Source organism: Nesoenas mayeri, assembly GCF_963082525.1.
Source record: "Nesoenas mayeri genome assembly, chromosome: 4".
NCBI classification, from domain to species: domain Eukaryota; kingdom Metazoa; phylum Chordata; class Aves; order Columbiformes; family Columbidae; genus Nesoenas; species Nesoenas mayeri.
Genome location: NC_137540.1, coordinates 19,283,067 through 19,300,857, shown reverse-complemented (window position 1 = coordinate 19,300,857; position 17,791 = coordinate 19,283,067). Strand labels below are relative to the sequence as shown.

Here is a 17,791-nt window from a genome sequence, read left to right as displayed (position 1 = left end):
TACCTGACTGAAAAAAACTCTTAAATAATGTTTTCTTTAAAATACATGTTTCGGACCCAGGAGAGTTTTGTCCTGCCACAGAGAGTTAAGAGGCACTATTTTTCACAGAAATAAAGTGTTCAACATGCTTTTTGTCAATACAACTTCACTACATTAAAAAGTGAAGTGGAATGTAAATCTAGGAGAGGTTGTATGCCTGCTCTTAAGTACAACTGTTTCAATTATATTCTTTTAACAGCAAGGTCCACTGGGATAGAAGCTAAAAAATGGGAGGAGGCAGCCCATTAAGGAGATAATTGAACTATAGCCAAGTTATTTCCTACTCCTTTGCAAAGTTAGAATATTATAGGCTTTTTAGCACTTAGTATTTCAGTGGGGCAGAGTGTTAGAGAGAGAAGCTGCATCTCTATGCCTGCCTTTCTTTGCTTTTAGGCTAAGGAGTTTTTGAAGGAACAGGCCTGGAAGATTCACTTTGCTGAATATGGCCAAGGAGTCTGTATGTATCGTACAGAGAAAACCAGAGACCTTGTGCTGAAGGGCATTCCAGAAGGCATGAGAGGGGAACTTTGGCTACTGTTTTCAGGTAGGTATTCATTTGAACATGACTGTGGGATATAAACAAAAGCATGAGGGAAGAAAGGATTTCAAAGATGTTTAAAGGTGCAGATAATAAGCATCCAAAAATATTTGGAGCCAGTAAGGCTGTGATTGTTGGTAGGCGCCAGACTTGTTTAGACAAGAGTTCTATTTAGACCAGTAAATACCCTTTCTCAAACAGGCTCACGTAATTAGGCAATAATGTAAAAAAGCAGAATGCGCACTCTGTTACCAGAAGGCAGCAGTCTAGGGGCTTCTAAATGTTCAACAACCACCAGCAGGCCTACTTCCCGTTTCTTTAGTCGTTTCTGAATCCAGTTAATTTTTTGGTCTTCACAGTGAGTTATTGAAAAGAATTCCAAAGTTTATGCATGTTGCATGGAACCGCTGTAGATTTTGTTTTTTAATAATAAAAGCAAGTTACTATATCATTTTATTAGGTGCCTCCAGTATTTGAAAAATGGTGAGAAAATATTTCTCCCCATCTTCTGTTCCATCAAGTATTCTTTAGATCTCTGTCCACTGGGGCCTTTTTTTTCAAAGCTGAAGAATTTTATTTGTTTTATTACTAGTTATATGGAAATTAGTCCCTACCTCTGGCTTTCTTCATAATTTTTCACTTACTGTATGCCTTGTCTAGCTCTGCCCCTTCCTGAGATAGTTGCCATGGCTACCCATGCCGTTTAGGATATGAGCACACCAGGGTCTTAATATGATAACCTTTCTGGTTTGTTTTCTGTTTCTTCCCTAATAGTGCTTAATCTTGTACATCATCTCTTTGCTGCTGGGCATTAAACACATGTTTTCAGAAAATATATACAGGAATGCATAAATCTGTGTATGATTAATAGCTAATTTGGAACAATTTTCATGGTGTATATATAATTAGAGATTTTCATTTCCAGGGAAGTTTTAGAGTCAGCAGCGAAATCTCACAGCAACCCTGTGAGCATGCAGTAATACCCCTAGGAGCGGCTAAGTGCCCTGCCCTAGATGGCAAGAGTCATTTCAGAAGCAGGAGCAGAGCTCAGGAGTTCCTATCTCTTCCTTTTGGCTATCATACTTTCTGCAACCAGGCGTAATCTACTCTTTCCTCAGGGCAAGTAGCTTTCTCAGAGGCATGTTTTGAGTTATTTAGGGTAATCAAACCCACAGCCAGTTGCAGAGAGAGCTCATGATACCATGTGACAGCACAGCTAGTTTGTTCTTTGCGCCTCCTGTTTCATCCTGGCTGAAAGAAAGACAGGCTTTGTCGTCTCTTTTTTGTTTGTTTGTTTTTAAACCTCATTATAAAATGCATCTGGAAGAGAAGACAAGAAAGGGTGATGCCTCAATCACCTAAGAATTATCCTTTTTTTTTATTTGCTTTCAAAGTTTTTGTTGGTGACATTCAAGATGAAAGTAGTAGATGATCTTCATGTTGGAAAACTGTATCTGCTAAGCCTTGCTTTTTTCTTCTGGTTTTAATACTCTTCTCCCACTCCCAGGAGCCATTAATGAAATGGCCACTCATCCTGGCTATTATGAAGACCTAGTGGAGAAATCGATGGGGAAGTATAACCTTGCTACAGAAGAGATAGAGAGGGATCTGCACCGCTCGCTGCCTGAACACCCTGCGTTCCAGAATGAGATGGGTATTGCTGCTCTAAGGAGAGTCTTGACAGCTTATGCTTTTAGAAATCCAAATATAGGATATTGTCAGGTAATTGAAATACCCTGTTACTCTTTCAGTTTCTGGAATTCCAGTTCTTTCCTTATATTCCTATTTTTTCAGCCATGTACACTTGAGTATTTGGCCATGTAAAGTACACTGATACATGTACAACACTGTGAGGTGAAGCCTCGATGCTGCAGAATTACAGTAATGAATGCTGAAGTCAGAGGGATTTGACATAAGGACCTGCTCTAACAGAAGTATTAGCAGTGTATGCTGAGATGTGCATAGTTTTCTGTAAACATATTTTCTGCCCATAAATATAGAGATGGGACAGATTGTGATGACAGACCTGTCCTGAAGTGCGTCAACAGAAACTGACAGGTGAACCCTCAAGAAAGATTCTTCCCTTTTAAACAGAAAACTTTAATTGTTCAGCCTTCATTTTTTATCTACTATTCAATATATTAGTTGTAATAACCCTCCAACACCTCCTTTACTTTTTTCCAATGGTGCCATTCAATTATCCAAAACAAAACTGAAAACAAATAAAAAAAGCACCCTAGAAGACATCTTGTCACTGTGCATCACAACCATGTACAAGTAGAGTTAACACTGGTGCCTGGTTTTGGAGTTATTATGCCTGTGATTCAGGTCGCTTCAGTTTCTGGGGGAGATTTATCTAACTTCTTAACTATAGTAGCCACTTATCTGCCCAATTACTGTGGTACATATTGAACAAGCAGGTATAGCTATTTATATTTCTGTTTATTTTAGGCTATGAATATTGTCACTTCGGTACTCCTCCTTTATGCAAAAGAGGAGGAAGCTTTCTGGCTGCTGGTGGCTCTGTGTGAACGTATGCTACCTGACTACTACAACACAAGAGTTGTTGGTATGTTATGGGGAAATTTTCTAAAATGACAGTAAAATAATTAACTGAAATAATTGGTATTATTTGTCTTGAAACAGGCATATGTGTAGATTTATGTGTGGCTTGTATACAACTGTGAATGCTTGTGGCAAGACAACTTGCTGTAGAGCATAGGGATACTGTGGCAGTTAATGTTTTTTCACTTACTTAGGATTAAGTGACATTCTAAAGTGGGCTTAATCAAAGTGCATAGAAAATAGCTGAAAGGCTAAAATTTGAATTTGAGGTGATCCAGTTAGTTAATTAAGGTAAGATGGAAACAGGAGCTTTGGCAATTTGCAGTAGAAGTCTTTGTACCTGTTCACCTCTAATTTGAGAGAGCGACAATATCAGAAAGCTATTGTTGTCAGAGGACGGTTTCCTTGTGTATATGGAAGTGAATAGCTCTTCAGTTTGTCATGGGAACTCTTTACTTTAGCTCACAAGTACCTGAGGGACTGGTTTAGCCTTAGAAATTTTTTCTTCCTGGTCGGCTTAAAACACTGGTGTTATAGTATGGATATGTGTAACACAAGGGTCTCTTAAAATAAATCCAAACCTGCAGTCACCCTGGCCTCCTCCAATAGCTGATGATGAGAAGTATTACTGTGTTGATAATGGTAAGTACTAGGCCATCACGTAGCTTCTGTAGGTGCTAGACCAAATGGACCCTTTGTTAGCTTTTATGAAGCATATAAATAAAACAAACAAAATAAGCCTACAACCCTTATTACAGTTCAATTTGTATGTACAGCTCAGTAGTGGAATAGAATCTGCAATTTATCTAAAAGTGAGAAAACGTTGGTAAACATCATGTAGAATATTCTTAGGTTTTGTATTATATATAAGGGATATGTATGTTTTTCTCCCCTATATGGTGATGTGGTCGATTGCTCCCAAATTAATGAACATCCCACTTATTTATTTTCAACAGGAGCATTGGTGGACCAGGGTGTCTTTGAAGAGTTGGCACGTGACTATGTTCCACAGCTTTATGACTGCATGCAGGACTTGGGTGTAATATCCACCATTTCACTGTCCTGGTTCCTCACTCTTTTCCTCAGTGTAATGCCATTTGAAAGTGCAGTGGTGGTTGTGGATTGTTTCTTCTGTGAAGGAATCAAGGTGATATTTCAATTAGCACTTGCTGTCCTCGATGCTAATGTAGACAAGCTGCTTAACTGTAAAGATGATGGAGAAGCCATGACAGTCTTGGGAAGGTATTTATTACAGAAAATAAAGCTTCTTCATTTTATTTATCTTTTTGCTTCCTTTCCTGATTTATGTTCTACTATGTTAAAATACTCAATTTAAACCAGTACAATATATGTAAATCTTTTACATACTTACGGTCCGTTTTCACCCATATAAAGTACTCTCATATTATCTTAAAGTAATATTAAATGAACAAAAATATATAAATTCTTCTTTCATGACACTTAAATAAGCTTCCCAAACCTCGTTATAGAAACTTATTTTGGTTTAATATTTTAGTTGATTACATGGGAGGTTTTATTTCACCTTTTGCCTGCTGCCTTTTAAATGCTGTTAAGAAAAAGCATTGGTCTCAAGGGAAGTTGTTTTGAGAATGGACTAAACAGAACTTAGAAGAATTAAGCTTTTGAATTAATAGATTTTAGTGAAAAAGGAGGTTAATAAACAAACAAAGTTGAGTCATTAGGAAGAATTTTTTTTACAATGAGGGTTGTAAAACACTGGAACAGGTTACCCAGGGAGGTAGTAGATACCCCATCCCTGGAGACATTCAAGGCCAGGCTGGATGGTGTGCTAAGCAACCTGCTCATTGCAGGGGGGTTGGACTAGATGACTTTTAAAGGTCTCTTCCAACCCAAACTATCCTATGATTCTGTGATAATTTTTACATTTAATCATATACATGCAATCCTTGTTCTATTAACCCTCAGAAGGGAGGTCGTACAAATGAATCTTGGGACTTCTAAATTCTGTCTTTTTTTGCCCATCAGATACTTGGACAGTGTAACTAATAAGGACAGCACTCTTCCACCCATTCCTCATCTTCACTCGCTGCTCAGTGATGATGTAGAGCCTTATCCTGAGGTGGATATCTTCAGACTCATCAGGTCTTCTTATGAGGTAGGACAGGATTTCTTAACAGCAACTTGCCAACCCGCACTAGTTCTGCTTTACAGAGGGATTTGATGCTCTGTAGTTTGGCTTTGCTTGGAACTGAAAGAACATTAAAGAAATACAAATACAGACTTGTCTCAGTCTGAAATGGGTCAGGGGAGTGGTTTAGTCTTCATTTTTCTTTTAACCAAAGCTTTTAATTGGAGCTGTTTTGTATAGAAACCTGCAGCATCAAAGGAGAACAGATCACAACAAAAAAGTGATTTACATGCAAAAGGTTGAAGTTGTAACTCAAAAAAGGTTAATTCTCATCTAAGCTTTTACATGCTTTTCCAAACTGAAATATCAGTGAAATCTATATGATTTCAGAACACCACTTTATTATCAGTTGAACTTAATTTCTTTTGCCTTTTTTTTTTAGCAAGTACGGATTTTGACCATGAGCCACTAGCTTCTGTATATCACCAAAGCTAAATACATTGCGCGTGAAAGGAGCTGGAAATAACTAATGTCTGTAAAGCACAGGACAAAGCCTGAAAAAAAAGTGTTTAATTGTCCTTAAATTTAAAAATAAGCCTTCAGTTAAAATGTCCCTGATGATTACAGTGAAATACTATTTTTTAATAAAAATTAAATAATAACTTTAAAAAATTACTCTCCTTAACTTCCTTTTTTTTTCCTTCCATTGTCATGCAGGGTAAATTAGTATTTTTAGCTCAAGATGTACCAGCAACATGACAACTGTTTCAGAGGCACTTCCTAAGTCCCTAGAACCTCCTTGCTCTGATTGCATTAAATCCATTTAAGAAGGAAGTAGGTAGAACTTAGTATATTCTACACTGAATAGCGAACTGAATCAAGTTAGATGTGTAGTTCTTCTTCACAGAATGTTATAGTGAAGAGAAGGATGTTTACATGAAATTATGTTTCCTTTGTATTTTTTCATTTCCTCATCATGAAGAGAGCTTGCATCAGCTTAACTGTTTTTAGATTAATAACCTGGCTCTTTTTAGAGCCAGTCTGTCTTTTTTTGGGGGCTTATGCAGCACAGAACCTTGTAGATCCTTCTAGATCTAGATAAATAACCAACTGTGCTCCAGTCTAATTAGGCAAAACAAATAGTATGGGGAGTGAGGAAGTGTGAGGAAAGCAGGAGCTAGTTGCAAAGAGAGAACTAGTTTCAGGAGAGGCATTGTAGTTGTTTGTTTTTTTTAGTACAAACAAAACCAAACAAACACAAAACAAAACAAACAAAAACATTATTAAACTGTCAGTGTAAAAAACGTTTCATCTGTTATTCAATGACTGTTACATTCCTCAATTAGTTGTGTGCAGTCAGGGCTGGGAAGTCACTGTGTTAGCTTTGTTGTGACTACAAAGACCAAAATATCAAGTAAGTGAGCATATTGTTGCTATTTTTAGAATTTAAACTGTTAAAGGAACTTGTTGGGTGACCATCTATCCCATCTATCCTTAATCTTCTAGTCATTAGTGTTTACAAAACAATAGAAAGACCTCCAGCTGATCAAAATGCTTTTTCTTGGAGGCCTTTGCCCTCCCTCAAACACACACACCCCCACCCCCAAAGCGTGAGGGAAATCTTGTCCCTTGCAGACTGTCCTGTGATATTAGTCATGAGAGCATAATGAGTCTGAGAATTTGGTGGAGTAGCAGCACTGGCAAAAGCACAATATTTGGATTGTTTTATGAAGAGCTGCTCACCATCACGCTCTATCCTGTCCAGCTCTTAGGTAGTCATGTCAGATGCGTATATGGGCAGTCTAGAAATCTCTTATCTTTTAATTCAATTTTGCAGTTAGTTTAGAAGCCATAGTGTCTGGTGTTACAATAATCACAATGCACACTTCCAACAATTCCTTGTATGATTTGAAAGTTAACGTGGGCAAGGAACCATTCCCAGAAGGTAATTGGATGCAGTCTTCCTTTTCTGTAGGCTACATGAGTTTTAATTGTATGGATGTGAACAGACCATTGCATTTGGTCTCCAGAGCAGAGAATAAGCCCCGATTACTGGAACAGATGTGGACTCAGAGCCACAAAAACCCCACTCTTTTCAAGGTTTTGTGACCTCTGTGATGCTTGAGATTCATGGATGTTTATCTAGATTCCACTTTTTCAGAAGACTTCTTGATTTGCAGAATATTCCAAGTACATGAAACATCTTTTTACTTCCAAGGTACAAAATAAAGGTGCAAGCTTTAGTGTTAATTTGATCACACAAAAATGTGCTAGCAAATTATGACCTGCTTATGTAGATGCACTTGCACTGGAAATATAAATCTATCCTATATGAAAGCGTATCTTGCCACTCCCTTTATTTTTATATGTGGCATAGTTGATGTCTGGCATTATTGTTCCTGCTGGTCATCTATGCATTTCTAAGTATGTGTTGCAAGTGTTTTCTTGATGGTCAAAAACTTACAGTTCACAAAAAGAAATCCTAGGAATTAAGCATTATCCAATATATGAAATAAAGGAATATTACTCCTAATAGGTTTTCTCCTGGGATGCTTCTGTAGCATGTCCAGGAGCTTCCTGAGGTGCATTGTGAAAAAACTTCTGGAAATAAGACTTGGGCACTTTAGAGCATGTTCTTCCTAATGGAAGTTGCATTCTTGATGTTGAGTTTCAGATCCTCATGGATGTAAGGACTGCTCTACTCTCAGCTGTTAGAAATCCGATTAGTCTGAATGTCTGCTCTGTAACAGAGGAGGAGTTATGAAATAATCTATTAATGGAGATTTGCCAAGGAAGAATTTTGCAACTACTTGAGATTATGGTTTGAAGTGTGAGGATTTGTAGCATGATAAAGACTTTTAAAATAAAATGAAAATAAGTTATTGGGAAAAGTATAAGCTACTGATATATTCTTAAAGTCTTCATAACTTTGCCATGTGTTAGAAAAATACCTTAATGCCTTAACAGCAATTCTTTAAATGTACCATTTGTGGTAAATCACATAATTACATTAATTTCTTAAATAAATTAAAAGCAAGCTAAGTAATCCAAATATTAATACACAGACAATCCTGTACACCTTTTTCTCTTTTAAGAAATTTGGAAGTATCCGAGCAGATTTAATTGAACAAATGAGATTCAAACAAAGGCTGAAAGTTATCCAAACCCTTGAAGATACTACAAAGCGCAATGTGGTAAGTATTGAAATAATGTTCTTTGCAAAGATTAAGGTCAGGCAATTTCTGAAATGAAATCAGCTTTTCAATGAGACATAGATTCAAATCCATAACTGTTAATGTTATGTTTCCAAGGTACGAACTATTGTGACAGAGACTTCTTTTACTATCGATGAGCTGGAGGAGTTGTATGCTCTTTTCAAGGTAAAGCGAAGTGAAGATCATGTGCCTGCAGGAAATGCAAACATTTATGTTTGATACCGAACTGTGTATTTTCCAAAGACTGGGTTAAGTCTGTGAGTTACTTACTATCAGGTATACTACTGGGGGTTGGACTAGATGTCCTTTAAAGGTCCCTTCCAACCCAAACTATTCTATGATTCTATGATCTTAATACAAACTTGAATTAGTTGCTGTATTATTGAATATACAAAAAAAAATCCTACCCAATTAGATTTTTAAAGCTCAGGAAATAAGTAACTAAATTATTTGTCCATAGAAAAAAGAAATGTATACAGATGAAAATTATTATAATGAAAAAGTGTAGATAGAGAAATTTTTGATCAGTCTTTAGAAACTTAGATATGTCTGTCACTACCTGACCTAAGTTTTGGAATTTAGCACAGAAATACTTTTATTCTATTATCTCGGACAGTTAATACTTCCATATCATAATATCTTATTTTTACCATAGTTAATGCTTTAATGTATACTTTACTACATGGAAATTCAGTGTCACAAAGTGATGTGTCTTTGTAAGTTGATTGTATGGCAATACCATTAGACCCACAAATTTAAAGGTCAGCAGTTAAAATGCTTTAGGTTCATCTTCATGCACAGTGCTTTGAAAGAAGATACTTTCTTCTGTTTTGTTATAACAGAAATCTTTCAGTATAGCACAAGGAATTTCTTTCCTTTGAATTTCCCATCTGTAATGTCAGGTCTTAAAATTGTCAAAATCCTGCAGTGCCTTCTTTCAGTCTTCCATGGCATCAGTGAGACCTAGTCAGACAGTCCACCCTGTTTGATGACTATGCAGATCTCTTTCTCTAAACTTCTGAATAATTTTGAATGAGATTCCACTGAAATCGTCTGCAGAATTGTCACTGACTTCAGTAATACTGAAAAAGTAGTCCTTTCTACACTAGTTTAGAGGATAAGCCTCTTGCAGAAATGCAAGGGGTAGGTAGATAGAAATACATCTACTAGTCTGGTGTTGTTTTAAGAGTGTGTGTGTATTAATTGTTTGGATTTTTTTGTCATTAATAGCGATGAGTTGTTCACAGAGGTGATGACAATCTCACAGCACTTGTCTTCTGTTCAGGCAGAACATCTGACTAGTTGCTACTGGGGAGGAAACAGCAATGCTATTGACCGCCACGACCCCAGCCTGCCTTATCTGGAGCAGTACCGGATTGACTTTGAGCAGTTCAAGGGGATGTTTGCTCTTCTCTTCCCTTGGGCATGTGGAACTCATTCAGATGTATTAGCTGCACGTTTATTCAGGCTTCTTGATGAAAATGGAGACTTGCTCATCAACTTCCGTGAATTTGTCTCTGGGCTAAGTATGGAGAATTCACAGCACTCTCAAAATAATCTGACCAAAACAGTTTATTTCTAAAGCGGGTCCACTCTGTCAGAAACACAGATGTTATATTAACTATCAGCTGATGAGTTTGAGCTTGATGTGTGCCAATTTGCAAAAGTCACCTATGTTTTAAGAGCTGTTCGTGCTACTGTTCAGTTCATTTTATCATGCCTGTGACAGTGGTTCCCACTGGGGTTTGGGCTCATCTCTGTATGTGCATCTACATTAGCCAGTTGAGTATCACAGTGAGAGAAGGACCACACATGAACTACTTGTCCATTATGATTATTTCCCTGACTGCTGACTCTTGACACAAAAATGACCTGTGTACTTAATGGTGTGATTACTTCTAATCCAAGTATTTCCTTTGGCAGAGTCTTTTTTATGATCTTCTGTAGCATTCACCTTTTGGTGACACTGCATTTTGTCACCTGCTCCTTTAAACCTCCCCTGAAAGCTGGGAATGTATACCTTTTGTCAGTGCTACCAGCTCTGAAAAGGGGAGAGAGGCAGCATTTGTTCCCTTGGCTGTTCAAGAAGACTTTTGAGAAATGTGTACGTACATATAAGGGGCAGGGGAGGGAAAGAGTGAGGATGCTAATTTTGTTTGCCTCTGACTACAAGTGCTTCTCTTCAAAAGTCTCCTGCCACCCCACATACATGTGTCACTGTGTGAAGGGAAGGTATCAGGCCTCACAGTATATGCAGTGAGAGGTACTGCCTGTATTACTTCTGAAATCAGTAACCAAGACTATAGGGAGGCTGAATGCCATTGATGGAGATTATGGCCCATGCAAGTCTCGAAGAAGCAAGATTTCAAGATATGAAAGTCAGTACTGGAAAACAAAGGGAATGAGCAAGCCCCAAGATGAGCAAAGGAGAAGCAAGGGTGAGGCAGGAAGTGGCCACCCCTTTTTTGAGTATAGCAGTAATTATTCCTTTTAAGTGACCAACATCTCACCATCTATCGTGTGTTATTTCATGGCAACTTGACGTTTCCTGCAACTTTACATTTTGATCCTTTTTGAGAGATAAAAGGTTTCCTAATCTGGTTTTAAGCAACTCTTTGTATAACAACAGTATTTTTAAGCCTTGGGGCTCCAAACGCAGCCTTGCATTAAAACCTCTCTACAGCAATGGTAACACTCATTCTCTCGCAGATGCAAAATAGCAAACCTGACTGCACACCTCCCCCTCACACCACCAAAAAAACAGTGCTTCCTTCCTATGATGCTGTTCTGAATTGTATTTGAGGGACTGTTTGTCAGGTAACACTCAATGTCCTTTTGAGACATGACCCATGGATTAACTACTCTTGCTGCTTACAGGATTCTTTTAATAACAATCAAACAGTTATTGGTCGAGACAGCATTTTTTTAGAACCAGTAATGAGTAATCAGAACAAGGAACAGTGTTGAGCACTGTGAACAGAAATTGATATAAAATGCATAAATGTGGCTATTAGCCCACATGACTGAACTAAAATCTTCAGTGTGCTAAACAATCAAAACTGCTTATTTTGCAAAACCACATTTTTTTCAGTGTGGCATAGCTTTTGTTTTGTTTTGTTTTTTAATCAACCCTTTTTTCCCAACCCCAACCCCTTTTTTGTTTATGAAGTGCATGAATGGTAGCAAGGACAACACAGTCAACAAAAACAACATGGGGTTTGTTTGATCATATTTCATCATGCCCCAGGACTTTTAAAATTTACACAAACATCAGCTGCTTCAGTCTGCCTGACAAACACAACATGCCTTGGCTAGGGAAGCCTCCCAACTGAGCAATATCTTCTTTTGGAGCAAGATGCATCTACTCAACAGAGGACTCTGTCACCTTTTCCTTGTGGCTGTCCTGGAGAGCACGGTCAGAGGATGGACATTCTGGAGGTGACCTGTGGGCACTATCCTCTCTCTCCTTGTTCTGTCCATACAGCAGTGTCCATACAACAGTCTGGCCCTGGTTAGTCAAGTTTGTCTTTCCTAGAGGAAGCCCATCTCGGAGGGTGCTTGTTGGTGCTTGAAGCAGCCATGGCACCCGAAGCATTTCCCTTTCCCAAGTCTCCCATTCAATGGCCTTATTCCATGTAGCCATAAGGATTTGCTCCCTCAGAGCCCTTCTGATACCACTGACACCTGCTAGGAGCTCCATGAAGAGGAGGAGGTAAAACAGGGTGTTCTGTGTCCCAGTGTGGCCTTATGGCCCTTCTGCATCACCACGAAATCCTTGGGATATGAGAGCACTATAATTGCAAGCAGGACTGTCTGTTTCCTTTTTGTAGCTCCTGTAGCAAACAGGTCAAGAACCTCCTACTTCAGGTGCCTCAGCTAAGTGAAGATGGAACAACCTATCATTTTTTTTCTGTTCATGTACTCCATGTCATGTTACTGCAAGTTCATATAAAGGAGTGGTCTTCATTAGTTTTCTCTAGGAAGGTGCTGCTCAGAAAAGATTGTCAGCCTTGGTTTTATGAACTGTTTGAGATATTTACCCATGAAAAAGCTCACCTGCACCCTATCCCACACTGGATTATAGCATGTCAGTTGTTGACTCAAAATCCCAATAAGCTAGAGAAATTTCCACATAGACTCCAAGTGGACCACTGCCTCCCATCGTGCTTTTGCAATATTCCCTTTTCAGAGCGTGCAGCTCTTTCACCTCTCCAGTGACTGCTGGTGTCTGCAGTGCTTGCCACAGCCTCAAGCAAAAGTTGGCACCATGAAAACTGTGTCTCTCAAGGAGTACCCAAGTGTGTAGTTGTTTTTTCTGAGAACAGCTTTAGTCCAGGCACAGGGTGCAGGAGGATGTTCAGAAGGCAGAGCGTTAACCTCACCGTTCTGGTCCTTTCAGGGAGCTAAATGCTGTACTAACACTCTGCACCCCTCCACCTGTGTTCAAGAGAGGGGCAACCAAAACCGCTACTTTTATGTTGCTACTAAGTTTTATATTAACAGAATAAAGTTCTAACCTGTTTAATTACTTTGTTAATGGCCTCAAAGAAGACAGGGGGAAAACCGTGCTCATATGACATTATGCCCAGAAAAGACTTGACACCTGCATAGTATTAACAGGAGAACAGTCAGAAAAGGGGCTCAGTGGTCAAGTCCAGAGCCAGGTAGGAGCAGGTATGTGTGAGGACATCAGCTGCCATGTGAAGGTGACGGCTTTCACTGTTGCTGTTTCAAGTAGAAAGACTCAAAGGGTGTAGTCATGCTCTTTTTCAAGCACAATTTGTTCTCTCACCAAAAGTAAATTTCAAGCTGCTTTTAAAAAAATTATTATTATTGTTTAATGCAGCATCAATGCTCAGCTGTTGGGTAGCCCACTGCAGCTGTCAGGCAGCTCCTGCACAATGCCAGTAGACTGTTCTTCCCTTTGTAAAACTTTCTGACCTCTCCCTAGGGAGACCCAGAGCATTGTCCCTGAGAGTTAACATCTCTAGTAAATTTGTCCCTCATTGTAAGAAGGGCTTGGTGTTAGAAAGCACACCTAGATTCATCTCAGGCAAAAGCTAAAAGAAGCAGGAGCAGTTGAACTTTTTCAGTTCTCTTCACATCTGGGGACAGGGAGAGGAGCAAGCTTCCATGTGTCACCAGATATCCTGTGCCCTGAATCCTGTTTTGGTGAATGCATCGCCAGCTGTTGCTGGAGGACGTGGAACTGCCAGCCCATTCTGTGCTTTGGTTATTTTGTGTCACCTTTAGTAGTGGGGCATTTCACATGGTACATGGGTGCGTAACCTAAGGCATAGTTTCACCAGAAGAGCATTATCTGCACAGTGTAGTATACCAGAAAGGAATACAAGGAGGTTTTGCACTTAAGAAGGACCAAGTGAAAAGTAAAATGGCTAATGTAGATGCACTCAGTTCTTTGGCTTAACATCTGTATTTATTCTAGTCTTAAGGTTTACAATAGACTGTGATTTTTAGTATTTGCCAAACCACACTTTGTAGTTTGCATAGCAAAGTTGACACAGTAGTCTGTAAGGTAAAGTAAATCTCTGCGTAACCTAATTAATGAAGGTTAATTCATTTGTTTATGAATTATATGTCATAACAAGATTTGTGAAGCAGTCTGATTATCGCTTTTTTCAGTACTTCAAAATGAACTAATACCCATTTAATTAATTGGAAGGAGGGACTACAATAGACCATTTGGATTTCATACACCTAATTTTTGTGTGTACACCAGAAAGCAATGTGGGTGGAAGTGGATAAATCACTATAAAGTATTGCCTGAGTGTTAGTTTAGCCCATGGCTAAGCTGTGATAAATGATGTTTACTTGAATTTCTCTCTCTTTTTTTGGTAAATATCTTATTGTTCTAGATCATGTGATGTTATTATTGGATCTGCAGATTAGAAATTTGAAGTCCAGACAAAAAGGTCTTCTTAACTTTCAGCTGGAGGCCTTTCTGAGTGGTAATGTGATGATCATAGATTATTTTTGAGCATTATAGAATAGTCATTTAATGAAGAACCCAAGACTGAAGTACAAAATTCAGGGTAAGGTGGTCTGTGTTCTCTTGCTATTTCTACTACAGACCTTATGATCTTAGAAGTCAAGTGACTGCCTTATGATCTTGGTTTGTAAAGGGGTTATGTTGCTTCCCAGAGTGAATGTAGCAGCTTCCAAAATGTAGGATTGTAGCAATAATAAACAGAATGGCATTGAATGCTGAGCATTAACATACTGTATATAATGCTTTTTAGGTGCAGCATGCCATGGAGATCTTACGGAGAAGCTGAAGCTACTGTATAAAATGCATGTTTTGCCTGGTAAGTAAATGATATTAAAATAGTGATTGTCTTGTTGAGAACAGGAATTTCGAGCAAAGTTGTTTATGCCTAGCTTTCCCAATTAAAAATTTAATTTGGGGAATTATTACTGTAGCTGTTTATGCAGAGAGCTTCTACCTTAACCAGACAGGGATTTGGAAAGTCTGAAAGCACCCATGCAGCCGTTTATTGCTGTTGTCACAAACAGGCCACTTAGATGTGTCTCTTGCCTGTTTAGCTGGATTAGGTAACTTCCCCCATGTATAACAAATACAGTGTTCTTCCACGTTTGTTAGTATAATGCACTATATTTATCAGTGAAGCCAGCTTACAATGTTCCCGTGTGCCTTGGCTACTCATTTCTGTGCCCAGGCTTTCTTCTTGGTTTCCTGTCTGGGCTGATGAACTGTTTGCAGAGGGAGGCTACAGATCATTTCACAGGTGTGTTTTCTAGGGAGCTGTATACACTGTTGGACTTGGCTAGGTGAGAGAAGCAGTTTAAGGTGGAAAGGGGATGGAAACATCTCAGAACAGTTTTGCCACTGAAGAAAATTATGTCCTAGAATTGTATTGTCTCTAGCTTGTCACTTATGTGTCATAAAAAACCTATTGTTGTCCTCACTGAATGTGCAATTTAAGTATGTTCTAACTGTTTGGGTAGTTTAGTTCACTTGTGTGTTTACATGCTATGGCGAAGATATTTAAAAGCCTTGAGAGAACGTTCACCTTAATGTGCTTTGAACATGTGTCCCTGATTGCTCCCAGCTGGGTTTGCTGGGGGTAGGCTTGAGTGGTTCACTAATTTAACTGAAAAAAAAATTGAACTATTAACAGAAGAGATCAGTTTCTAAGAATGTAGTTTCTGGTATTCAGGGACTGGTAAGTTCATACCAAATCACAACAGACTGTTTCCAGCTAGGAGAGGGTTCATACCCTGCTTAGGACACGCTGAGCTGCACAGAAGAAAGCACTGGCAGTAGACATGGGAAGATGGGCAAGCCAGCCCCTGCAAACAGCTACTTATTAGTCAGTATTGGATATCGGAGAGGAGACAGTAAAAGGGTAATACCAGTTCTAGTTGTTCATCTCCCCTGAGCTGAAAATAGATGATTCCTAATCTATCATGTCCTCACGCTTTTACTTCCAGAAACTGGCATTCTAAATGTATCAGTGGAAATATGTTCTAGTTTTTAATTAAAGGGTGGAATTTTTAAGCACATAATTTTATTATATCTCTTAGATCCATCCCCTGAGCAAGAAGAGCCAGACTCTGCTTTTGAAGCTACTCAGTACTTTTTTGAGGACATCACACCAGAATGCACACATGGTAGGCATCTTTTGTCTCAGATATGAAAAGATGAAGTACAAACATCATGTCTTTTTAGGAAGCCACTTTTTTATTGGATTAAACTTTGTAAGTGAAGTATTCTCTGTAAAAAGAAGTATGTAGTCTTTGTATAAATGTGATATCCTTAGAGGTGCAGGTGTGTGTACATTAAGAGCTCCCCTGGATTGTGCATTGCAGAATTCTCTCAGAATAACGTCGTAAGTGTGTGGCAATAGCAGTAATTTTGTGATAAGTGCATGTGCCTTGCTGGAGAATGAGAATAAATCTCTTGGCTTTCAAGACATATTTGGATCAGAACTTAAAATATTCTAAAAAACTGAAACCAGAAGATACATCAAAATGTAATTAAGCGATTTGAAATCTTTTTGTTCCCTAATGAAAAACTGGCTCTCATTGCTGTTGTCTTAAACAGCATTCTCTTCCTTGAGATAGTTGATGTTCATTTTCTCTCTGATTCAAGAAAAATATTGCTTATCCTTGAGATTATAGAGGGAAGAAAGGTTGTTTGAAAATATAGGTAAGAATTAATAGACTAGATATGGCGGCTCTAAGTCTTGATAGACAAAAGAAGTTGCACTGATATGATCACAAAACATATCATACTAGAAGCTGTTTGTGTTGTGGTAACACAGGCTAAACATTGTACTACACAAACCCTAAGATGGTCCCTGTCTCAGTATTTATTTTATTAATTAAGTAGAATTTGTTATCAGATTTAAGAATAAGGAAAAATCGTCACTTAGTCCTAATCTTTTTATTCTGCATTTCCTGCAGTGTAAACATTTTCTTTATTTTGCACTGGACACATGGAAAGTATGTATGTATCCAAACCCACACTGTTCTCTCTTTCTCTCCCCACCCCTCTACTTCCCAGTTGTTGGCCTAGACAGCAAGAACAAACAGGGAGTAGAAGATGGGTTTGTTACAGTGAGCCTGAAAACAGACAAAGGTATGCATGGTGTTTCCATCTGAATTACATCTTTCATTTCTGATAAAGACGCTCCTTTTGAAAATAGGCAGGGGGTTACGGGGGGGGAAGTATTAATTTAAGGTTTCTTCATGGACTTTTCCTCCATCTGTGGGTAATTTGTTTACAATAGGCAAGAAGAGCTCACAAGAGAATCGAAATTATCTGAGAATGTGGAGCCAAGAGAATAAGTCCAAAGCAAAAAACTCAAAGGACTTGCCCAAACTGAATCAGGTACATCCAGTGACACTTACTTACTTTTCATAAACTTTAAACTTTCTTCCCATACCTGTAAATGTTCAATATGTTAACACTGAGGAAAGGTTTTATTTTGAGGCAGATACTTTTTTACCAAAGCATCAGTCAGCTGATTACAGAAGTTGGTTGTTTTCATCATACTATAACTGTCATTCAGCTCCCAAAGTGTCTTAAAAATAAGATACACACTTATAGGACTGATAACATATCATTTTGATCTCTAGAGAGAGGGTGATATGACATGAATATCAACAGCTAGTGCATAATGTTGGATACACATTACCTAAAAGAAGCATTTTACATTATGTAATTTGTCAGTCTCATTGCCCTTAGATCCACAGCAGCTGAGGAGCAGGGGGCCCATTGGAACAGCTCTTTCCTCCAGAGCATATAGAGAAGGTTTATTCCCTGTAGAACATACTTCT

The 17,791-nt window shown here is 38.5% G+C and overlaps 1 protein-coding gene across 1 annotated transcript in view; it reads left to right on the top strand.

The window, feature by feature from the left end:
* The window catches only part of TBC1D9 (TBC1 domain family member 9), a gene marked incomplete at its 5' end in the record, with an annotated part of 51,178 nt that overhangs the window by 31,446 nt on the left and 1,941 nt on the right, over positions 1-17,791 (top strand). The window contains 12 exons of the mRNA XM_080343104.1: positions 433-583; positions 2,085-2,299; positions 3,029-3,146; positions 4,099-4,384; positions 5,150-5,279; positions 8,348-8,446; positions 8,564-8,632; positions 9,753-9,993; positions 14,728-14,793; positions 16,034-16,120; positions 17,016-17,090; positions 17,242-17,342. Coding sequence (XP_080199230.1) covers positions 433-583; positions 2,085-2,299; positions 3,029-3,146; positions 4,099-4,384; positions 5,150-5,279; positions 8,348-8,446; positions 8,564-8,632; positions 9,753-9,993; positions 14,728-14,793; positions 16,034-16,120; positions 17,016-17,090; positions 17,242-17,342 — 1,638 coding nt within the window. The remainder of the gene's footprint in view (positions 1-432; positions 584-2,084; positions 2,300-3,028; positions 3,147-4,098; positions 4,385-5,149; positions 5,280-8,347; positions 8,447-8,563; positions 8,633-9,752; positions 9,994-14,727; positions 14,794-16,033; positions 16,121-17,015; positions 17,091-17,241; positions 17,343-17,791) is intronic.